Source organism: Dryobates pubescens, chromosome 9 (genome assembly GCF_014839835.1).
Source record: "Dryobates pubescens isolate bDryPub1 chromosome 9, bDryPub1.pri, whole genome shotgun sequence".
Taxonomy (NCBI): Eukaryota; Metazoa; Chordata; class Aves; order Piciformes; family Picidae; genus Dryobates; species Dryobates pubescens.
In genome coordinates, this window is record NC_071620.1 from 42170380 (window position 1) to 42191829 (window position 21450).

The window sequence follows — 21450 nt, forward strand, 5'->3', positions numbered from 1 at the left end:
CACAACCCCAACTCCCTCAGTCTGTCCTCACAGCAGAGCAGCTCCAGCCCTCTGCTCCTCCTCCTGGCCCTGCTCTGGACACCTTCCAGCACCACCAGAGCCTTCCTGACACAGAGGCTCCAGAGCTGGCCCCAGAGCTGCAGCTGTGGTCTCAGCAGAGTGGAGCAGAGGGGCAGAATCCCCTCCCTGGCCCTGCTGGCCACACTTCTCTTGCTGCAGCCCAGGCTCTGCTTGGCTCTCTGGGCTGCAAGTGCTCACTGCTGGCTCCTGTGGAGCTTCTCCTCCCCCAGCACCCCCAGGCCCTTTCCTTCAGGGCTGCTCTCCAGCCAGTCCCTGCCCAGCCTCTATCACTGCCTGGCATTGCCCTGAGCCAGCTGCAGGACCTTGCCCTTGGTCTTGTTGAACCTCCTGAGGTTGTCCTGGGCTCAGCTCTGCAGCCTGCCCAGGTCCCTCTGGATGGATCCCTTCCCTCCAGCCTTTTCCTGCTGCACCACACAGCTTGGTGTCCTCAGCAAACCTGCTGAGGGTGCACTCAGTGCCTCTGTCCATGGTAACCACAAAGATGTTGACCAAGACTGCTCCCAGTTTCATTAATGCTTTAGAAACCCATTTCACAGAGTAATAAAAAAAACTAAACAAACCAAAATGAGACAAACCAAACCATGACAAACCAAGAGCAGCAAAGATGCAGCAGACTGCAGGACACTGAAAATAAAGAGACTGTTAATAATCTTTGTGCTGTTGTTCTCTTTCTTTCTCCCCTCTACCCCCCCCCCCCCCCCGCCTCCTTTCCTTTCTTTCAGGCATCATCAGGACTGCTCTGCCAAACATGAACAGAGAAAATAGGGAGCAGTACCAAGTGGTCATCCAGGCAAAGGACATGGGAGGCCAGATGGGTGGATTATCAGGGACCACCACTGTGAACATCACATTAACTGATGTCAATGACAATCCACCTCGATTCCCCCAGAGTAAGCTGCATTTAATAGTTGCCTTGTACTGCAAGAGCTCCAAGCTCAGGAGTCCAGCAATTACCAGCTGGTTTAATTTAGAGGAAATCTAGATTATGAGGCACACATGAACAAAAGGCTTAGGCACTGATTTATTCCCTGTTATTAAAGCAGAATATTAAATGCCAGAGCATTTGTTGGTTAGGGGAAGAGTTACAGGCTCAGGATAGATCTGCAGCAAGCCCTGGAGCTCTTGCCAGGTCTGGGGGAGGGGGGTGGGAGGTGGACTCAGCAGAGCATTAGAACAATGATATTTGTTTTTCCCTGACCTGCTCCTTAAAGCCTACATCCTCTCCCACTGGAAAATAAAACATGTAGCAATTCTGGAGAGGCAGAAGGGTTGGGATTGTAGTCTCTACTTACAGGTGTAATCATGGAGGATGTGAAGAGGAAATTGCACGAAGGGAATCAAGCAGATTTGGGCTTTGCCAGTTGCAGTGCTGCAAAACCCAAGAGAGGACTTCCAAAAAGCAAAATAAAGAGCTAATGGAATGGAATGGAGTGGAATGGAATGGTTAGAATGGAATGGAATGAAATGGAAGAGAATAGAATAGAATGGAATAGAATGGAATGGAATGGAATGGAATGGAATGAAATGGAATGGAATGGAATGGAATGGAATGGAATAGAATAGAATGGAATGGAATGAAATAGAATAGTTGGAATGGAATGGAATGGAATGGAATAGAATAGAATACAATACAATACAATAGGATGGAATGGAATGGAATGGAATGGAATGGAATGGAATGGGATTGAATTGAATTGAATTGAATTGAATTGAATTGAATTGAATTGAATTGAATTGAATTAAGCAGGTTGGAAGAGACCTTTGAGATCATCGAGTCCAACCTACCAGCCAGCACCAACTGATCAACTAATTTCACTTTGTTCATTTGATTTTATTGTTGATTGATCATTTCACAACTTCATTTTGCTAAAGGCTTTTGTAGTGCTTTGGAACTTCTGCCACCACACCGAGCAACATTTAATAGATTCAAACTAAATTATAAACTCATCAGAATTGTAGAACCACAGAATGGTCAGGGTTGGAAGGGACCTCAAGGCTCAGCCAGTCCCAGCCCCCTGCCATGGGCAGGGACACCTCACACCACAGCAGGTTGCTCACAGCCACCTCCAGCCTGGCTGCAAACACCTCCAGGCAGGAGGCTTCCACCACCTCCCTGGGCAGCCTGTGCCAGGCTCTCACCACCCTCATGGGCAACAACTTCTTCCTCACATCCAATCTCAATCTACCCGTTTCTGGTTATTTTCCTTTCCCCCCAGTCCTATCCCTCCCTGACACCCCCAAAAGTCCCTCCCCAGCTTTCTTGTAGCCCTCTTCAGATACTGGAATGCCACAATTAGGTCTCCTCAGAGCCTTCTCCTCTCCAGAGTGAACAACCCCAACACTCTCAGTCTGTCCTCAGAGCAGAGCAGCTCCAACCTGATCTAGTTGAGGATGCCCCTGCTGAGTGCAGAGGGGATTGGACTGGATGAGCTTTGGAGGTCCCCTCCAGCCCAGCCCATTCTATGATTCTGTGGTTCTATGGACAATTGAGCAGTTATTGTTTGTGATTTTCCACACAGACCTTGTTCTGGATAGAATTTGTTGTTAATTTGGGGGTTTTTGAACACCCACCATTTTTTTTCCTCCTCATTATTATTTTTCTTATTCCTAAGGGGAGAGACTGAGGGAGCTGGGGTTAAGGTTCTCCTTAGCCTGGAGAAGAGCAGGCTCAGAGACCTTCTTGCTCTCTACAACTCCTTAAAGGGAGGTTGTAACCAGGTGGGGGTTAGTCTTTTCACCCAGGCACCCAGCACCAGAACAAGAGGACACAGTCTCAAGCTGTGCCAGGGGAGGTTCAGGCTGGAGGTGAGAAGAAAGTTCTTCCCAGCAAGAGAGATTGGCCCTTGGGATGTGCTGCCCAGGGAGGTGGTGGAGTCACCAATCCTGGAGGTGTTCAAGCAAGGCTTGGATGTAGCACTTGGAGCCATGGTTGAGTTGTCAGGAGGTGTTAGGTATTAGGTGGCAGGTTGGACTTGATGATCTTTGAGGTCTTCCAACCTGGTTGATTCTATGATTCTTTTTCTCCTCCTGATGTCAGTGTGAATCAGATGTGACCTTTGCTTTAAAGAAACTTTGGTGTTTTATTCTGGTGGGTTGAGGATTTGTGGTGGTGGTGTTGTTATTTCCTTTTCTCTCTCTCCTTTCTGTCAGTAGATTTGGTAGATGAAAGGGTGTGGTTCCCTGAAAATGAAAGCTCTTCTAAAGCTGTCTGACTTTACTGGATATGCACAAATAAAAATAGCTACTAACTCGGAAAACATGTTGAAAGAAAAAGACCCAAACCTTGATGTTTAATCTCAAAATGCAAATAGGCTTTAGAATGATTCTCATTTCATAGAATCATAGAATATAAAGTCATAGAATCATAGAATCATAAAAGCACAGAATCATAGTATGGGCTGGGTTGGAAGGGAACCTCCAAAGCTCATCCAGTCCAACCCCCTCTGCACTCAGCAGGAACATCCCCAACTAGATCAGGTTGCCCAGAGCCCTGTCCAGCCTCACCTTGAAGATCTCCAGGGATGGAGCCTCAACCACCTCCCTGGGCTATTTGTTGCCGTGATCCACCACCCTCCTGGCAAGAACTTCATCCTAACATCCCATCTAAATCTGCCCTGCTCTCATTTCAAACCATTCCAAACCATTTCAAACCATAGCCCCTTGTCCTATCACTGCAGCCCTTTGCAAACAGTCCCTGCAGGCTGCTGTTAGACCTCCTCTAACAGAGATCAATAAGACTGCTGGAATTGCTCCTTATTAGGTTAAAGTGTTGTTATTGTGTGCCATCAATAAAAAGCAGATGTGCATTAGAATTGTATAGAACAGAACAGAATAAATAGAATATAGAACAGGACAGGACAGAATAGAATAGAATAGAATAGAGCAGGTCAGAAAAGCCCTTTGAGATCATCAAGTCCAACCTCTCACCCAACATCATCTGATCAACTCAACCATGACACCAAGTGCCTCATCCAGGCTCTTTTTAAACACTTCCAGGCATGGTAACTGCACCATGGTCCTGGGCAGCACATTCTAATGGCCAATCTCTCTGTCTGGGAAGAATTTCTTCCTAGCATCCAGCCTGAACCTCCTCTGGCACAGCTTGAGACTCTGTCCTCTTGTCCTGGTGCTGGTTGCCTGGGAGAAGAGACCAACCCCCACCTGGCTACAACCTCCCTTCAGGGAGTTGGAGAGAGCAAGAAGGTCTCCCCTGAGCCTCCTCTTCTGCAGGCTAAGCAACCCCAGCTCCCTCAGCCTCTCCTCCCAGGGCTGTGCTCCAGACCCCTCCCCAGCTTTGTTGCTCTTCTCTGGACAAGTTCAAGTGTCTCAATGTCCTTCTTAAACTGAGGAGCCCAGAAGTGGGCACAGGACTCAAGGTGTGGCCTAAGCAGTGCTGAGCACAGGGCAGAATGACCTCCCTGCTCCTGCTGGCCACACTCTTCCTGATGCAGGCCAGGATCCCATTGGCCTTCTTTGCCTCCTGGGCACCCTGCTGGCTCATGCTGGCATGAATTACCTTGCCACAATTAGGTGCAGGATACAATCCTATTCATGTCAGATTTAAACATTACCAGGAAGAAAAACAAAAGAATATTAAAAGGTCCATTTATGTTTTCACAGCAAATTGCAGCTGCACCTCTCTGTGTTTCCTAACAGGTTAAGCTTCTCCCAGGGGAAACTCAGAGCTGGGGAAAATTCTACATATTTATATTTCATTGTGCTTTCTGAAAAGAAAGAAGCAGCAGAGCCATTAATGTCTGCTATTGAAATCACAGAGCAAGGACTCTGCAGATTGTTTGTCTCCTGAAAACCACAGAGGTAGCAGTGGCTGCTCTTAGAATCACAGAATGATTTGGGGTGGAAGAGACCTCCAATGGTCTGAAAACCAGATAGGTAGCAGTGGCTGCTCTTAGAATCACAGAATGATTTGGGATGGAAGAGACCTCCACTGGTCTGAAACCCACAGAGGTAGCAGTGGCTGCTCTTAGACTCACAGAATGATTTGGGGTGGAAGAGACCTCCAATGGTCTGAAACCCACAGAGGTAGCAGTGGCTGCTCTTAGACTCACAGAATGATTTGGGGTGGAAGAGACATCCACTGGTCTGAAACCCACAGAGGTAGCAGTGGCTGCTCTTAGACTCACAGAATGATTTGGGTTGGAAGAGACATCCACTGGTCTGAAACCCACAGAGGTAGCAGTGGCTGCTCTTAGACTCACAGAATGATTTGGGGTGGAAGAGACATCCACTGGTCTGAAAACCACAGAGGTAGTAGTGGCTGCTCATAGTCTCATAGAATGGCCTGGTTTAGAAGGGACCTCCAAAGGTCAACCAGCCCAAATCTCCTGCAGTAATCAGAGACATCCCCAACTAGATCAGGTTGCCCAGAGCCCTGTTGAGCCTTATCTTGAATATCTCCAGGGATGGGGTCCTCAACTACCTCCCTGGGCAACCTGTTCCAGTGTTCCACCATCCTCTTCATTTGAGGAAACCTGATAAAATGAGAGATGTTATCAAGTTTCTGCACAGAAAGGTCACCAAAGACCTCAGATACTATAATCATTGATTTGTGGTGGAGGAGGAGACTTGATGGGGTGCTTGGTAGCATGGTTTAGTTGATGAGATTGTGTTGGATGATAGATTGGATACGATGATCGTGAATGTCTCTATCAACCTGGTCTGGTCTGGTCTGGACTGGTCTGGTCTGGTCTATTCTATTCTATTCTATTCTAAATAGAGAGGTTAGGCATAAAATTCTCTTTCAGCTGATAGGTTTCTGGTTAAGAAAGATGTTGAGTTGCTTGAATGTGTCCAGAGAAGGGCAACAAGGCTGGGGAGGGGTCTGGAGCACAGCCCTGTGAGGAGAGGCTGAGGGAGCTGGGGTTGCTTAGCCTGCAGAAGAGGAGGCTCAGGGGAGACCTTCTTGCTCTCAACAACTCCCTGAAGGGAGGCTGTAGACAGGTGGGGATTGGTCTCTTCTTCCAGGCATGCAGCACCAGAACAAGAGGGCTCAGTCTCAAGCTGTGCCAGGGGAGGTTTAGGCTTGATCCTAGAAAGAAGTTCTTCCTAGGATGGGAATTGGAAAGGGGGGTGGTAGAATCAGCATCCCTAGAGGTGTGTAAGAACAGCCTGTATGAGGCACTTGGTGCCATGGTTGAGTTGCTTAGATGGTGTTGGGTGCTAGGCTGGACTTGATGATCTCAGAGGTCTCTTCCAGCCTGGCTGATTCTGTGATTCTAAGATTTCCACTCTCTGTTTCCACTACCTTGTTAGCTATTCAGGAGATGAGCTCTTCCCAGTTCACAGCCTGAATTAATGAGCTGGCTACTGCAGTGGAAGCCAAAGCAGCATCCACAAGGCATAGCCTGGGGAGGTAGTTTTAAACACTCTAGGGAAAAGTAATAATAATGTGGAGAAGAGTTGGCACATTGTAAAACTAATTACATCAATATTAATAGGGGGGAAAAAAAGTGGTTTTTCACCAGTGTCTCATGTAGCCCTGAATAAATACTAAATAGGAGCAGAGGTCAGTTTTAATTCTTCCTTTTAGCCATTAGGAGATTACAGAGAGATTATAAACTGCCACAGCCAAGCACAGAGATTCCGTGGTAGGGAAAGGGAATGAAAATGTCCTTGATCCATCACCTGATTGAAACAGCAGAAACCAAGTGAGCAAGAATTAATTGATAGAAACAGAATGCAGAGTGTGTAGAGCCATTAAAACCATTAATTGTGCTGCTGTCTATCAGCTTCCCACCAAAAGCTACCTGAAAAAAAAAAACAATTATGGAGAAATTAAATTTCAACACATTTCATTCAATGCTTAATTAATCTTAATCACCTCCCTCAAAGGAGGGGATTCTCCCCCTCCACTTCTCTCTGCTGAGACCACAGCTGGAGCTCTGGGGCCAGTTCTGGAGCCTCTGTGCCAGGAAGGATCTGGAGGGGCTGGAAGGTGTCCAGAGCAGGGCCACAAGGAGGAGCAGAGGGCTGGAGCTGCTCTGCCGTGGGGACAGACTGAGGGAGTTGGAGCTGTGCAGGCTGGAGAGGAGAAGGCTCCCAGGAGACCTCATTGTGGCCTTCCAGCATCTGAAGGGGGCTACAAGAAAGCAGGGGAGGGACTTTTGAGGGTGTCAGGGAGGGATAGGAGCAGGAGGGATGGAACAAAACTAGAAGTGGGGAGATTAAGATTGGCTGTGAGGAAGAAGTTGTTGCCCATGAGGGTGGTGAGAGCCTGGCACAGGCTGCCCAGGGAGGTGGTGGAAGCCTCCTGCCTGGAGGTGTTTGCAGCCAGGCTGGAGGTGGCTGTGAGCAACCTGCTGTGGTGTGAGGTGCCCCTGCCCGTGGCAGGGGGTTGGGACTGGCTGAGCCTTGAGCTCCCTTCCAACCCTGACAATTCCATGATTCTATGATTAATTGCAAACTATGTCTGAGTGTGTTTTGGGTTTCTTTTTGTTTGCTTGTTTCTTCTTCTTCTTATTATTATTATTACTACTACTACTATTATTTCCTTCTTTGTTTATTTGGCAACCTTTTCAGTCAATATTTAATTGCAAATGACATCTGAATGTGTGTGTGTGTGAGGGTGTGTGTGTTTGTTTGATGGCATTTCTTTTACTCTATCTATTTTTTCCTGTTTATTTTTAGATTGGGCAACCTTTTCATTCAACATTGAATTGCAAATGATTTCTGAATGTGGCATTTTTGTTTGACTGTAATTTTTTACTGTTATTATTTTTCCTGATTGATGGATTGACTGATTCATTGATTGACTGATTGATTGATTGACTGATTTCACAAACTATAACATGATGGAACTTAAAAATATTACTTATAGAATCATTGAATCATTGAATCATTCAGGGTTGGAAGGGACCACAAGCATCATCTAGTCCCAACCCCCCTGCCATGGGCAGGGACACCCCACACTAGATCAGGCTGGCCAGAGCCTCATCCAGCCTGGGCTTATATTTTTCACTGTTGTTAGTTTTCCTCATGTTCAGATTTGGCAAACACATCCAGAAGGGTTTGGAATGTCTCCAGAGAAGGAGACTCCACCACATCTCCGGGCAGCCTGCTCCGGGGCTCTGTCACTCTTACAATACAAATGCGTTCCCATGGAGCCTCCTCTGCTCCAGCTTTCACCCCTTGTCCCTTGTGCTGTGCTTGGCCATCCCTGAGCAGAGCCTGGCTGCAGCCCTGCACATTAGTTGATTAGGTGGTGTTGGATGATAGGTTGGACATGATGATCTTGAGGGTCTCTTCCAACCTGGTCTGGTCTATTCTATTCTATTCTATTCTGTTCTAATGCTATTCTAATTCTATTCTATTCTAATGCTATTCTAATTCTATTCTATTCTATTCCAATTCTATTCTAATTCTATTCTACTCTACTCGAGTAGTGTCCAGTTCTGGGCCCCTCAGTTTAGGAAGGAGGTTGACTTGCTGGAACGAGTCCAGAGAAGAGCAACAAAGTTGGTGAGGGGTTTGGAACACAAGCCCTACGAGGAGAGGCTGAGGGAGCTGGGGTTGCTTAGCCTGGAGAGGAGGAGGCTCAGGGGAGACCTTCTTGCTCTCTCCAACTCCCTGAAGGGAGGTTGTAGCCAGGTGGGGGTTGGGCTCTTCTCCCAGGCTACCAGTACCAGAACAAGAGGACACAGTCTCAGGCTGTGTCAGGGGAGGTTCAGGCTGGATGTTAGGAAAAAGTTCTATACAGAGAGAGTGATTGCCCATTGGAATGGGCTGCCTGGGGAGGTGGTGGAGTCACCATCACTGGAGGTGTTCAGGAGGAGACTTGATGGGGTGCTTGGTGCCGTGGGTTAGTTGTTTGGGTGGTGTTGGATTGGTTGATGGGTTGGACGCGGTGATCTTGAAGGTCTCTTCCAACCTGGTTTATTCTATGTAATCTATTCTATTCTATTCTATTCTATTCTATTCTATTCTATTCTATCCTATCTTTATCCCCAGCAATGAGGGCACCCATCAGGCTCTTGCTCTCCAAGCTCCAAGCCCCATCTCCCTCAGCCTGTCCTCAGCAGGGAGGTGTTCATCTTTCTGGCTCTGTGCTGGACTCTTTCAAGCAGTTCCCTGAGGTCCTTCTTGAACTGAGGGGACCTGAACTTTAGGGACTTCTTTGTACTTCACATTCATGCTGCCTGTTGGGCAAACCTGCTCATCCCTTTAGAATAGAATAGAATAAACCAGGTTGGAAGAGACCTTCAAGATCATCGTGTCCAACCTACCACCCTGCTGGCCTTCACCCCTTTGTGAACCCACCCTTGTGGGTTAGTTTTGGCTGAACTATTTCTTTCCCACCTCACTTGGTTTACCTTGAAGCGAAGCAGCAAATCTTGGGACAACTTAACTGAGGCCTGAGAAGAAAATGGTTTGGTTTTTGTCAGTGCAGCTTTGATGCCTTAACTTTCATCTTTGGAATGACAGCTGGATCTGAATTGATTATCAGCTCCTCCTTTTTCCTGAGCATGCTTTATGTGCCCCACATGCTTTTTTTTTTCCCCTGCCATATGTTCTGACAGATGGGATCAAAGATCTCAACCTTTCTTTACAGTTTTCACAGAGAGGCTGGGGCATGAAGTACTGAAATATATGGGGAGATATTTACTTCACTTTCTTACAGCGTGTCTGAGGGCTGACAATTCTCTTCCTGCGTTTCTGTAGCAGCTGTATGACACAGGAGAAAAAAGGCAAAAGGGATACAGCTGAGCCAGGGAATGTAGGAACCCCCAAACTGCAAGGTTCATAGGCCAGGCTTGAGAGGGACCACCAGGATGAGCAGAGGGCTGGAGCTGCTCTGCTGTGAGCACAGACTGAGGGAGTTGGGGTTGTGCAGGCTGGAGAGGAGAAGGCTCCCAGGAGACCTCATTGTGGCCTTCCAGGATCTGAAGGGGGTTCCAAGAAAGCTGGGGAGGGACTTTTGAGGGGGTCAGGGAGGGATAGGAGCAGGGGGAATGGAGCAAAACTAGAAGTGGATGTCAGGAAGAAGTTGTTCCCCATGAGGGTGGTGAGAGCCTGGCACAGGTTGCCCAAGCAGGTGGTGGAAGCCTCATCCCTGGAGGTTTTGAAGGGCAGGCTGGATGTGACTGTGAGCAACCTGCTGTAGTGTGAGGTGTCCCTGGGGTTTGGAACTGTGCCAGGCTCTCACCACCCTCATGGGGAAAAACTTCTGCCTAACAGCCAGTCTCAATCTCCCCATTTCTAGTTTTGCTCCATCCCCCCAAGTCCTATCACTCCCTGGCACCCTCAAAAGTCCCTCCCCAGCTTTCTTGGAGCCCCCTGCAGATCCTGGAAGGCCACAATTAAGTCTCCTGGGAGCCTTCTCCTCTCCAGCCTGCACAACCCCAACTCCCTCAGTCTGTCCTCACAGCAGAGCAGCTCCAGCCCTCTGCTCCTCCTCCTGGCCCTTCTCTGGACACCTTCCAGCCCCTCCAGAGCCTTCCAGGAACAGAGGCTCCAGAGCTGGCCCCAGAGCTGCAGCTGTGGTCTCAGCAGAGTGGAGCAGAGGGGAAGAATCCCCTCCCTGCCCTGCTGGCCACACTTCTCTTGCTGCAGCCCAGGCTCTGCTTGGCTCTCTGGGCTGCAAGTGCTCCCTGCTGGATCCTCTTGAGCTTCTCCTCCCCCAGCACCCCCAAGGCCTTTTCTCCAGGGCTGCTCTCCAGCCAGTCCCTGCCCAGCCTCTATCACTGCCTGGCATTGCCCTGAGCCAGCTGCAGGACCTTGCCCTTGGTCTTGTTGAACCTCCTGAGGTTGTCCTGGGCTCAGCTCTGCAGCCTGTCCAGGTCCCTCTGGATGGATCCCTTCCCTCCAGCCTGTGCCTGCTGCACCACAGCAAACTTGTGATCAGCTCTTGTGTGCCACCATGGTGCTTGGATGTGTTCTGTGACTCATGAGCTTCTCTTTGTTGTCTCTGGCAGGCACCATCCACCTCCGGGTTCCGGAGTCCTCCCCGGTTGGGACAGCGATTGGCAGCGTCAAAGCCACAGATGCAGACACTGGGGAAAATGCAGAAGTGGAGTACAGGATTGTGGATGGAGATGGGACAGACATGTTTGATATCCTGACACAGAAGGACACCCAGGAAGGCATCATCACTGTGAGGAAGGTAGCCACACAACAGCTTTCACCGAGTGGTGTTTGGTGTCCCTGCAGGGTCACAAACGCTCCCAGGAGAATAAAAAAGGCAGGAGGACTTCAGGGTAGCTGGCCTCCTGAGCTGCTAGATGGGGTCAGGGAGCAGTGCAGTTCCCTGGAAATCCATGAGCAAGTAGTTAGGGACTTGCTGAGCTGCTTGGATCCCCACAAGTCCATGGGACCTGATGGGATCCATCCTAGGGTGCTGAGAGAGCTGGCAGATGAGCTGGCCAAGCCACTCTCCATCATTTCCCACCAGGCCTGGCTCACTGGAGAGGTCCCAGATGACTGGAAGCTGCCAGTCTGATGCCCATCCACAAGAAGGGCTGGTTGGAGGAGCCAGGGAATTCCAGACCTGTTCAGCCTGACCTCAGTGCCAGGCAAGATTATGGAACAGGTCATATTGAGTGCAATCACACAGCACTTACGGGATGGCCAAGGGATCAGGCCCAGCCAGCATGGGTTTAGGAAGGGCAGGTCCTGCCTGACCAACCTGATCTCCTTCTATGCCCAGGTGACTGCCTGGTGGATGTGGGGCAGGCTGTGGATGTAGTCTGCCTGGACTGCAGCAAGGCCTTTGACACCATCCCCCACAGCAAGCTCCTGGCCAAGCTGTCAGCCCATGGCTTGGACAGCAGCTCTCTGAGCTGGGTTAGGAACTGGCTGGAGACTGAGCCCAGAGAGTGGTGGTGAATGGTGCCACAGCCAGCTGGCAGCCAGGCACCAGTGGTGTGCCCCAGGGATCAGGGCTGGGCCCCATGCTCTTTAACATCTTTATTGATGATCTGGAGGAGGGCATTGAGTCCATTAGCAGTAAATTTGCAGATGACATCAAGCTGGGGGCAGGAGTTGAGCTGTTAGAGGGTAGAGAGGCTCTGCAGAGGGACCTTGCCAGGCTGGGCAGATGGGCAGAGTCCAAGGGCAGGAGACTGAACACATCCAAGTACCAGGTTCTGCACATTGGCCACAGCAACCCCAGGCAGTGCTACAGGCTGGGGGCAGAGTGGCTGAGAGCAGCCAGGCAGAGAGGGACCTGGGGGTACTGGTTGATGGTAGGCTGAACATGAGCCTGCAGTGTGCCCAGGCAGCCAGAAGGGCCAATGGCATCCTGGCCTGCATCAGGAAGAGTGTGGCCAGCAGGAGCAGGGAGGTCATTCTGCCCCTGTACACTGCACTGCTTAGGCCACACCTTGAGTCCTGTGCCCAGTTCTGGGCCCCTCAGTTTAAGAAGGACATTGAGAGACTTGAAGGTGTCCAGAGAAGGGCAACAAAGCTGGGGAGGGGTCTGGAGCACAGCCCTGTGAGGAGAGGCTGAGGGAGCTGGGGTTGCTTAGCCTGCAGAAGTCACAAGGTGGTCTTGCTTGTAAATGCAGCTTTCATTTGCTTCCAGCTTAGCTGGTCTGGCCAATTTAATGTTGGAGGGGGAATTTCAACCTACCACAGATGGCATTTTGGTGGCATGCTCTAACTGCTGGACAGCCTCCAGCTGGAGGGCATCATTTAGAGCCTGGATGAGGCCCTTGGTGCCGTGGCTGAGTTGATCAGATGGTGCTGGGTGATAGGTTGGACTTGGTGATCTCTGAGGTCTTTTCTGAGGAGCGTGTCCTCCCTCCCCCTCCACTCTCCCTTGATGAGATCACATCTGAAATGCTGTGTCCAGCTTTGGGTTCACCAGTTCAAGTGAGACAGGGATCTGCTGCAGAGAGTCCAACAGAGGGTTGTGAGGATGAGTTGGGGACTTGAGCATCTCTCCTGTGAAGAGAGACTGAGAGCCCTGGGGCTGTTCAGTCTGGAGAAGAGAAGGCTGAGAGGGATCTGATCAATGTCAATCAATAGCTGAGGGCTGGGTGAAGGTGCCAGGCCCTTTTCAGCAGAGCCCAGTGGTAGGACAAGGACCAAGGAGTACAAGCTAGAACTCAGGAGCTTCCACCTCAACATGAGCAGAAACTTCTTCACTGTGAAGGTGCTGGAGCCCTGGAGCAGGCTGCCCAGACAGGTTGTGGAGTCTCCTTCTCTGGAGGCTTTCCAGCCCTCTAATCATCTTTGTGGCCCTCCTGTGGACCTGCTCCAGCAGTTCCATGTCCCTCTTATTCTGGGGGCACCAGAACTGGGTGTTTTCCATGGATTTTGGGGGGAGTGGAGATGCTGATTGCTTCACTGGACTGCACCTCTGTACTCTTCAAGAGAAAGCTTCAATTTCTGGGCTGTCACTCTGGCATCTTCCCTGAAGATGAATTTGTATTTAAAAGCAGACAGCCCTTTAAAACAAACCACTTAGCCATTCTGATGAATGAAAGCCACCAGTTTGTTATCTCCTTGAGATTGTTTTTGGGGGAGGGGAAGGAGCTAATGAAGGCTTCCTCGTGTCAGAAAAGTAACTTCTCAGCTTGCTCATTTCCTCAGTGCCATTAATTAGCTCACACTTTTCATCTGTGACAGCCAGCAGAAAAAAATGTTGAAGGCACAGAGGTTCTCTCCCATCCAAAAATGCCTTCTAATTATAGCCTTGAACCTTTCCTCCTTCCATTTGAAACAAGAACTGCTGACAAAAATGGCAACTCTATTAAGAAATGAAAAAGAAAATCAATCTCTGCTGTTAGATTCAGCAAATTAAATGAAAAGGAACAAGATGAAGCTCTTACTGTTTCTCAAGAGAACTGTGACACACACACCCCCCTTAAAAGAAATCTAAGCTGTTCCTGAATGGTAAGGCCAGGCACATTTGGAATCATAGAATTGTCAGGGCTGGAAGGGACCTCAAGGTTCAGCCAGTCCCAACCCCCTGCCATGGGCAGGGACACCTCACACCACAGCAGGTTGCTCACAGCCACCTCCAGCCTGGCTGCAAACACCTCCAGGCAGGAGGCTTCCACCACCTCCCTGGGCAGCCTGTGCCAGGCTCTCACCACCCTCATGGGCAACAACTTCTTCCTCACAGCCAATCTCAATCTGCCCAGTTCTAGTTTTGCTCCATTCCCCCTGCTCCTATTCCTCCCTGACACCCTCCAAAGTCCCTCCCCAGCTTTCTTGGAGCCCCTTTCAGATCCTGGAAGGCCACAAAAATGTCTCCTGGGAGCCTTCTCCTCTCCAGCCTGCACAACCCCAACTCCCTCAGTCTGTCCTCACAGCAGAGCAGCTCCAGCCCTCTGCTCCTCCTCCTGGCCCTGCTCTGGACACCTTCCAGCCCCTTCAGAGCCTTCCTGGCACAGAGGCTCCAGAGCTGGACACCGAGCTCCAGTTGGGATCTCACCAGAGCAGAACAGAGCAGAGCAGAGGGGCAGAATCCCCTCCCTGGCCCTGCTGGCCACACTTCTCTTGCTGCAGCCCAGGAGGTGATTTCCTTTCAGGGCTGCAAGTGCTCATTGGAGCACAATTAGAAAAGAATTAACCAGGCTGGAAAAGACCTCAGAGATCACTAAGTCCAACCTAGCACCCAACACCATCTGATCAACTTAACCATGGCACCAAGGGCCTCATCCAGGCTCTTTTTAAACATCTCCAGGGATGGGGACTCCACCACCTCCCTGGGCAGCACATTCCCATGGCCAATCTCTCTTGCTGGGAAGAATTTCTTCCTCACCTCCAGCCTCAACTTCCCCTGGCACAGCTTGAGACTGTGTCCTCTTGTTCTGGTGCTGGGTGCCTGGGAGAAGAGACCAACCCCCACCTGGCTACAATCTCTCTTCATGGAGTTGTAGAGAGCAAGAAGGTCTCCCCTGAGCCTCCTCTTCTGCAGGCTAAGCAACCCCAGCTCCCTCAGCCTCTCCTCACAGGGCTGTGCTCCAGACCCCTCCCCAGCCTCGTTGCCCTTTCTTTGGCAGTAAGGATACTCAAACTACTTTGAGTATCCAAGAGTTTATAGGATTTCCTAAGAAGTAAATATTAAGGACCTTGTTCTGAAATGTCTGTACTTCAAGTCTGTGTTTCAAGTACTTTAAGTGTTTTTTATGATTGTTTGCAATCCATAATTCTTGTCAAACAGCAGCAAAAATATCATTAAATAATTAGTAACTTATTTTAAAGTTGAAAATAAGAAGGTAAGAAGAGATCCCACCTCCAATAATGCCTTCAGTTCTGGTGTCCCCAGCATAAAAAGGATGTAGAATTGTTGGACCAAGCTCAGAGGAGGGCCACAAAGATGATGCAAGGGCTGGAGCAGCTCTGCCATGGGAACAGGATGAGGGAGCTGGAGAAGTGAAGGCTCCAGGGGGACCTTGGAGTTGCCTTCCAATACTTGAAGGGATCCTACAGGAGGGCTGCAGAGGGACTTTTCCTGAGGGTGTCTAGAGACAGGCCAAGGGGGAATGGTTTGATGCTGAGGGACATCAGGGTTAGACTGGAGCTGAGGAAGAAGTTCTTCGGTAAGAGGTTGGAGAGATGCTGGAACAGATTTCCTAGGGAGGCTGTGGATTCCTCCTCTCTGGGGGTGTTTAAGGCCAAGCTGGATGAGGCCTTGAGCCAACCAAGTCTAGCTGAGAGGCATCCCTGCCTCTGGCAGGGAAGTTGGAGTAGATGATCTCTGGAGTCCCTTCCAATCAAAGGTCATTTTTAATAAGGGAAAACAATCCCTGTGCTATGGAAAAATCTAGCTGTGTTGAGGTTCCTCCAACCCCTGTCTGAGAGCAGTGGTAGAGCTGATCCTGTCTGAGAGCAGTGGTAGAGCTGATCCTGTCTGAGAACAGTGATAGAGCTGATCCTGTCTGAGAGCAGTGGTAGAGCTGATCCTGTCTGAGAGCAGTGGTAGAGCTGATCCTGTCTGAGAGCAGTGGTAGAGCTGATCCTGTCTGAGAACAGTGATAGAGCTGATCCTGTCTGAGAGCAGTGATAGAGCTGATCCTGTCTGAGAGCAGTGGTAGAGCTGATCCTGTCTGAGAGCAGTGATAGAGCTGATCCTGTCTGAGAGCAGTGATAGAGCTGATCCTGTCTGAGAGCAGTGATAGAGCTGATCCTGTCTGAGAGCAGTGATAGAGCTGATCCTGTCTGAGAGCAGTGGTAGAGCTGATCCTGTCTGAGAGCAGTGGTAGAGCTGATCCTGTCTGAGAGCAGTGATAGAGCTGATCCTGTCTGAGAGCAGTGGTAGAGCTGATCCTGTCTGAGAGCAGTGATAGAGCTGATCCTGTCTGAGAGCAGTGGTAGAGCTGATCCTGTCTGAGAGCAGTGGTAGAGCTGATCCTGTCTGAGAGCAGTGATAGAGCTGATCCTGTCTGAGAGCAGTGGTAGAGCTGATCCTGTCTGAGAGCAGAAGTAGAGCTGATCCTGTCTGAGAGCAGTGATAGAGCTGATCCTGTCTGAGAGCAGTGGTAGAGCTGATTGTCTTCACTTTCCATTGTGTATATAGGCCAACATCTGTCACTGTCTGATGTAAATTAATCAGCTTGGTCATCACCTTCATTTCCAGCCACTGGACTATGAGACCAGAAGACTTTATACCCTGAAAGTGGAAGCTGAGAACACCCACGTGGATCCACGCTTCTATTACCTTGGCCCTTTCAAAGACACCACCATTGTGAAAATCTCTGTAGAAGATGTAGATGAACCTCCAGTCTTCAGCAGGTCCTCTTACCTCTTTGAGGTGCATGAAGATATTGAGCTGGGGACAATCATAGGAACAGTAATGGCTCGGGATCCCGACTCGTCCTCAAGCCCAATCAGGTGAGAGCTCAGTCTCTGTACACACAGCAGTTGCTAAAGGGATTAAGGAGAATGTAGGTGAATCTTCATGCCACCTTGTGCACAGGAAGAATAGAGTAGAATAGAATAGAATAGAGCAGAATAGAATAGAATAGAATAGAGCAGAATAGAATAGAATAGAATGGAGCAGAATAGAATAGAATAGAGCAGAATAAAATAGGAGAAGACGAGAAGAGAAGAGAGAAGAGAAGAGAAGAGAGAACAGAGAACAGACAATAGAGAATAGAGAATTAACCAGGTTGGAAAAGACCTCAGAGATCATCAAGTCCAACCTCTCACCCAACACCATCTAATCAACTCAACCATGGCACCAAGTGCCTCATCCAGGCTCTTCCTAAACATCTCCAGGGATGGGGACTCCACCACCTCCCTGGGCAGCACATCCCAGTGGCCAATCTCTCTTGCTGGGAAGAATTTCTTCCTCACCTCCAGCCTAAACCTCCCCTGGCACAGCTTGAGACTGTGTCCAATGTTCTGGTGCTGGTTGCTTGACGCTTTTCTTTCTGTCATTTACTAGTGGCCCAGGTGCCTGCAGATACCTCAGGGAGCAGCCATTCACACAAGAAACACAAGAAGTGTTTTCTTTCTTAAACTCCCCCAAAACAGGGCTAATATCCATCTGGGGTGGGTTTGAAGGGCTGTGGTAAATAGGTCAGAGAGGATCTCCTTCCCCCCTACTCTGTCCTGGTGAGGCCACATCTGGAATCCTGTGTCCAGTTCTGGGCCCCTCAGCTCAAGAAGGAGCTCAGGGACGTGCTGGAGAGAGTCCAGCACAGAGGCACAGAGATGCTGCAGGCAGTGGAAGATCTTCCTCAGGAGCAGAGCCTGAGGGAGCTGAGGGCTCTGCAGCTTGGAGAGGAGGAGCCTGAGAGGTGAGCTCCTTGCTGGGGCTAAAGCTGTGCAGGGGCAGTGCCCAGAGGCTGGAGCCAGGCTCTGCTGGGGGCTGCCCAATGCCAGCCCAAGGGGCAGTGCTGGAAGCTGAGCCAGAGGAAGTGCCATGGACACAGGAGGAGAAATATTTTCCCTGAGAGGATGCCAGAGGCCTGGAGCAGGCTGCCCAGGGTGGTTGGTGAGTCTCCCTCTCTGCAGATATTCCAACCCCACCTGGCTGTGTTCCTGTGTGAGCTGCTCTGGGTGCCCCTGCTCTGGCAGGGGAGTTGGAGTGAATGAGCTTTCAAGGTCCTTCCCAACCCCAAATGTTCTGTGATTCTGTGAATATTTCAGTGGTGGAAGCCTCCTGCCTGGAGGTGTTTGCAGCCAGGCTGGAGGTGGCTGTGAGCAACCTGCTGTGGTGTGAGGTGTCCCTGCCCATCGCAGGGGGGTTGGAACTGGCTGAGCCTTGAGATCCCTTCCAACCCTGGACAATTCTGTGATTGGAGTCAGTAAAAAACAGATGTTTGGTGAACTTCTTTAAATTACTCATAAAAGTTCATGGAAGCATGAACATGTTTTGCCCACAAGGGTACTATCTGCCTCCTTCTGGTTTTGTTGCCTCAGTTCCACCAGGTACTTCAATAAATGCTTGACTTCTACATTTAATTCCACATCAAAGGTTCAACCCCTAGCTTTGAAGGCAGTGTTCCACATTAGCAAACATGAAGAGCAAAGGAAATCTTCTGATTCTAGGTTGACATTCTGCCATACTGGGCAGGAACAAAGTTTTGCCTGCAGAAGTTCTGCAGCCATAGTGACACAGAAGATCCTTCCACACCAGGATATTCATAGGATCATAGAAATGTCAGGGCTGGAAGGGACCTCAAGGATCAGCCAGTCCCAACCCCCTGCCATGGGCAGGGACACCTCACACCACAGCAGGTTGCTCACAGCCACCTCCAGCCTGGCTGCAAACACCTCCAGGCAGGAGGCTTCCACCACCTCCCTGGGCAGCCTGTGCCAGGCTCTCACCACCCTCATGGGCAACAACTTCTCACTCACAGCCAATCTGAATCTACCCATTTTAGAACTTATTTTCCATCCCCCCTGCTCCTATCACTCCCTGACACCCTCAAAAGTCCCTCCCCAGCTTTCTTGGAGCCCCCTTCAGATGCTGGAAGGCCACAATGAGGTCTCCTGGGAGCCTTCTCCTCTCCAGCCTGCACAACCACAACTCCCTCAGTCTGTCCTCACAGCAGAGCAGCTCCAGCCCTCTGCTCCTCCTCCTGGCCCTGCTCTGGACACCTTCCAGCCCCTCCAGAGCCTTCCTGGCACAGAGGCTCCAGAGCTGGCCCCAGAGCTGCAGCTGTGGTCTCAGCAGAGTGGAGCAGAGGGGCAGAATCCCCTCCCTGGCCCTGCTGGCTCTGCTTCTCTCGCTGCAGCCCAGGATGTGGTTGTCTCTTTGGGCTGCCAGTGCAACTATTCTTCAGCTTTCTCCATGCAAGCCTATTTTTTGTGTGATTTTTATTATTTAGTTTATTTATTGTAACTTGCTCTCTGGTAAATTAATATCCCCTGAGGTGTAGGAGCTGAGCTTGTAGCAATGCTTTTGAAAGGCTCCTAAATTAGCTGTCAGTCTCAGGCTGAAGGAGCAGTGCATCAAAGACAATTTTCCTTTCAGCACTGAATCAATCCTTTAATTATGATATTGAAATCCTGACTTTTATTTTTGTTGTATCTTTTTAATTTTATTGGTTTTATTTTCTGATTCTCATCCATGTCTGGGAAAGCTCAGATCAGCACAAGTGGCAGCATCCTGCTAGGTTTATGCAATCCTCGACCTTTATTCCTCGCCCTGTGAAGCTAACCTGGAGAGTTTCCTAAGTGTTTCCAGAATCTCAGTGTCTCTTCTCAAGAACCAGCCTTTGGAATGCTTCACATGGAACCCAAATCTCTGCTGGCTTGTTAAAGGGATGCTTGCTTCCGTGTGCTGGAAGGTGTCCAGGGAAGGGCCACGAGGAGAAGCAGAGGGCTGGAGCTGCTCTACTGTGAGGACAGACTGAGGGAGTTGGGGTTGTGCAGGCTGGAGAGGAGAAGGCTCCCAGGAGACCTCATTGTGGCCTTCCAGCATCTGAAAGGGGCTACAAGAAAGCTGGGGAGGGACTTTGGAGGGTGTCAGGGAGGGACAGGAGCAGGGAGAATGGAACAGAACTAGAAATGGGGAGATTGAGATTGGCTGTGAGGAAGAAGTTGTTGCCCATGAGGGTGGTGAGAGCCTGGCACAGGCTGCCCAGGGAGGTGGTGGAAGCCTCATCCCTGGAGGTGTTTGCAGCCAGGCTGGAGGTGGCTGTGAGCAACCTGCTGTGGTGTGAGGTGTCCCTGCCCGTGGCAGGGGGTTGGGACTGGCTGAGCCTTGAGCTCCCTTCCAGCCCTAATCATTCTGTGATTCTAATATTTTTGTCATTTAGTTTGAATCTATTAAATTTTGCTTGGTGTGGTATCAGAAGTTCAAAAGCATCAGAGGAGACCTTCTTGTTCTCTACAACTACCTGAAGGGAGGTTGTAGCCAGGTGGGGGTTGGTCTCTTCTCCCAGGCAACCAGCACCAGAACAAGAGGACACTGTCTCAGGCTGTGCCAGCGGAGGTTTAGCCTGGATGTCAGGAAGAAATTCTCCCCAGCAAGAGAGATTGGCCACTGGGATGTGCTGCCCAGGGAGGTGGTGGAGTCACCATCCCTGGAGGTGTTCAAGTAGAGCCTGGATGAGGCACTTGGTGCCATGGTTTGGGTGATCAGATGGTGTTGGGTGACAGGTTGGACTGGATGATCTCTGAGGTCTTTTCCAGCCTGGTCAATTCTGTATTCTGTGTTATTCCATGGCAGGGGGGTTGCAACTCGATGCTGCTCGAGCTCCCTTCCAACTCTGGCAATTCTGTGATCCTGGCAATGACTTTTTTCCCCTTTCTTCATCACTTCCAGGTTTTCTCTGGATCGCCACACTGACCTTGACAGGATCTTTAACATCCACGCTGGCAATGGCTCCATCTACACCTCGAAGCCCCTGGACCGCGAGGTATCGCAGTGGCACAATCTGAGCGTCATAGCAGCTGAGATCAGTAAGCCAATTTGCTCCCTTTTCCCTTTCAGTTTCCCTTAGCCTTGCAAATCTCCAGCTGTGACTTCAGGAGGAGAAAGCAGTGAAAAAAAACCCCAAGCACCTCCCTTCCTTCCCCCCCACACCCTGTATCCCTCTCTTTAGATATTCTGGGAAAGCAAATTGGGGGTTGGCAACAGCAGCTGTCTCCTCGCTGCTGCTTCTCCTCACCTGCTTCCACGACTGACCTTCAATCTCCAGCTCCAGTGGCTCCACTAAATAGTAATAGTGGGACACTTGTGTGTTCTTCCTCTTCTTTGGTAGCAGTGTCATGATTTTGCTGTTTAAGTAGCAGAGATCAGGGTAGTAATCTACAGTTTTAGCATGGGATCAACCAGGTTGGAAAAGACCTCAGAGATCATCGAGTCCAAGCTATTGCCTAATACCTAACACCTCCTGACAACTCAGCCATGGCTCCAAGTGCCACATCCAGTACTCCAGTGATGGTGACTCCACCACCTCCCTGGGCAGCACATCCCAATGGTCAATCTCTCTTTCTGGGAAG

The 21450-nt window shown here is 50.0% G+C and overlaps 1 protein-coding gene across 1 annotated transcript in view; it reads left to right on the plus strand.

Annotated features, from left to right (window-relative positions):
• Positions 1-21450, plus strand: part of CDH10 (cadherin 10) — a 106884-nt gene that overhangs the window by 77586 nt on the left and 7848 nt on the right. The window contains exons 6-9 of the mRNA XM_054164203.1: positions 804-971; positions 11013-11200; positions 16628-16881; positions 20771-20907. Of these exons, the coding sequence (XP_054020178.1) occupies positions 804-971; positions 11013-11200; positions 16628-16881; positions 20771-20907 (747 nt within the window). The remainder of the gene's footprint in view (positions 1-803; positions 972-11012; positions 11201-16627; positions 16882-20770; positions 20908-21450) is intronic.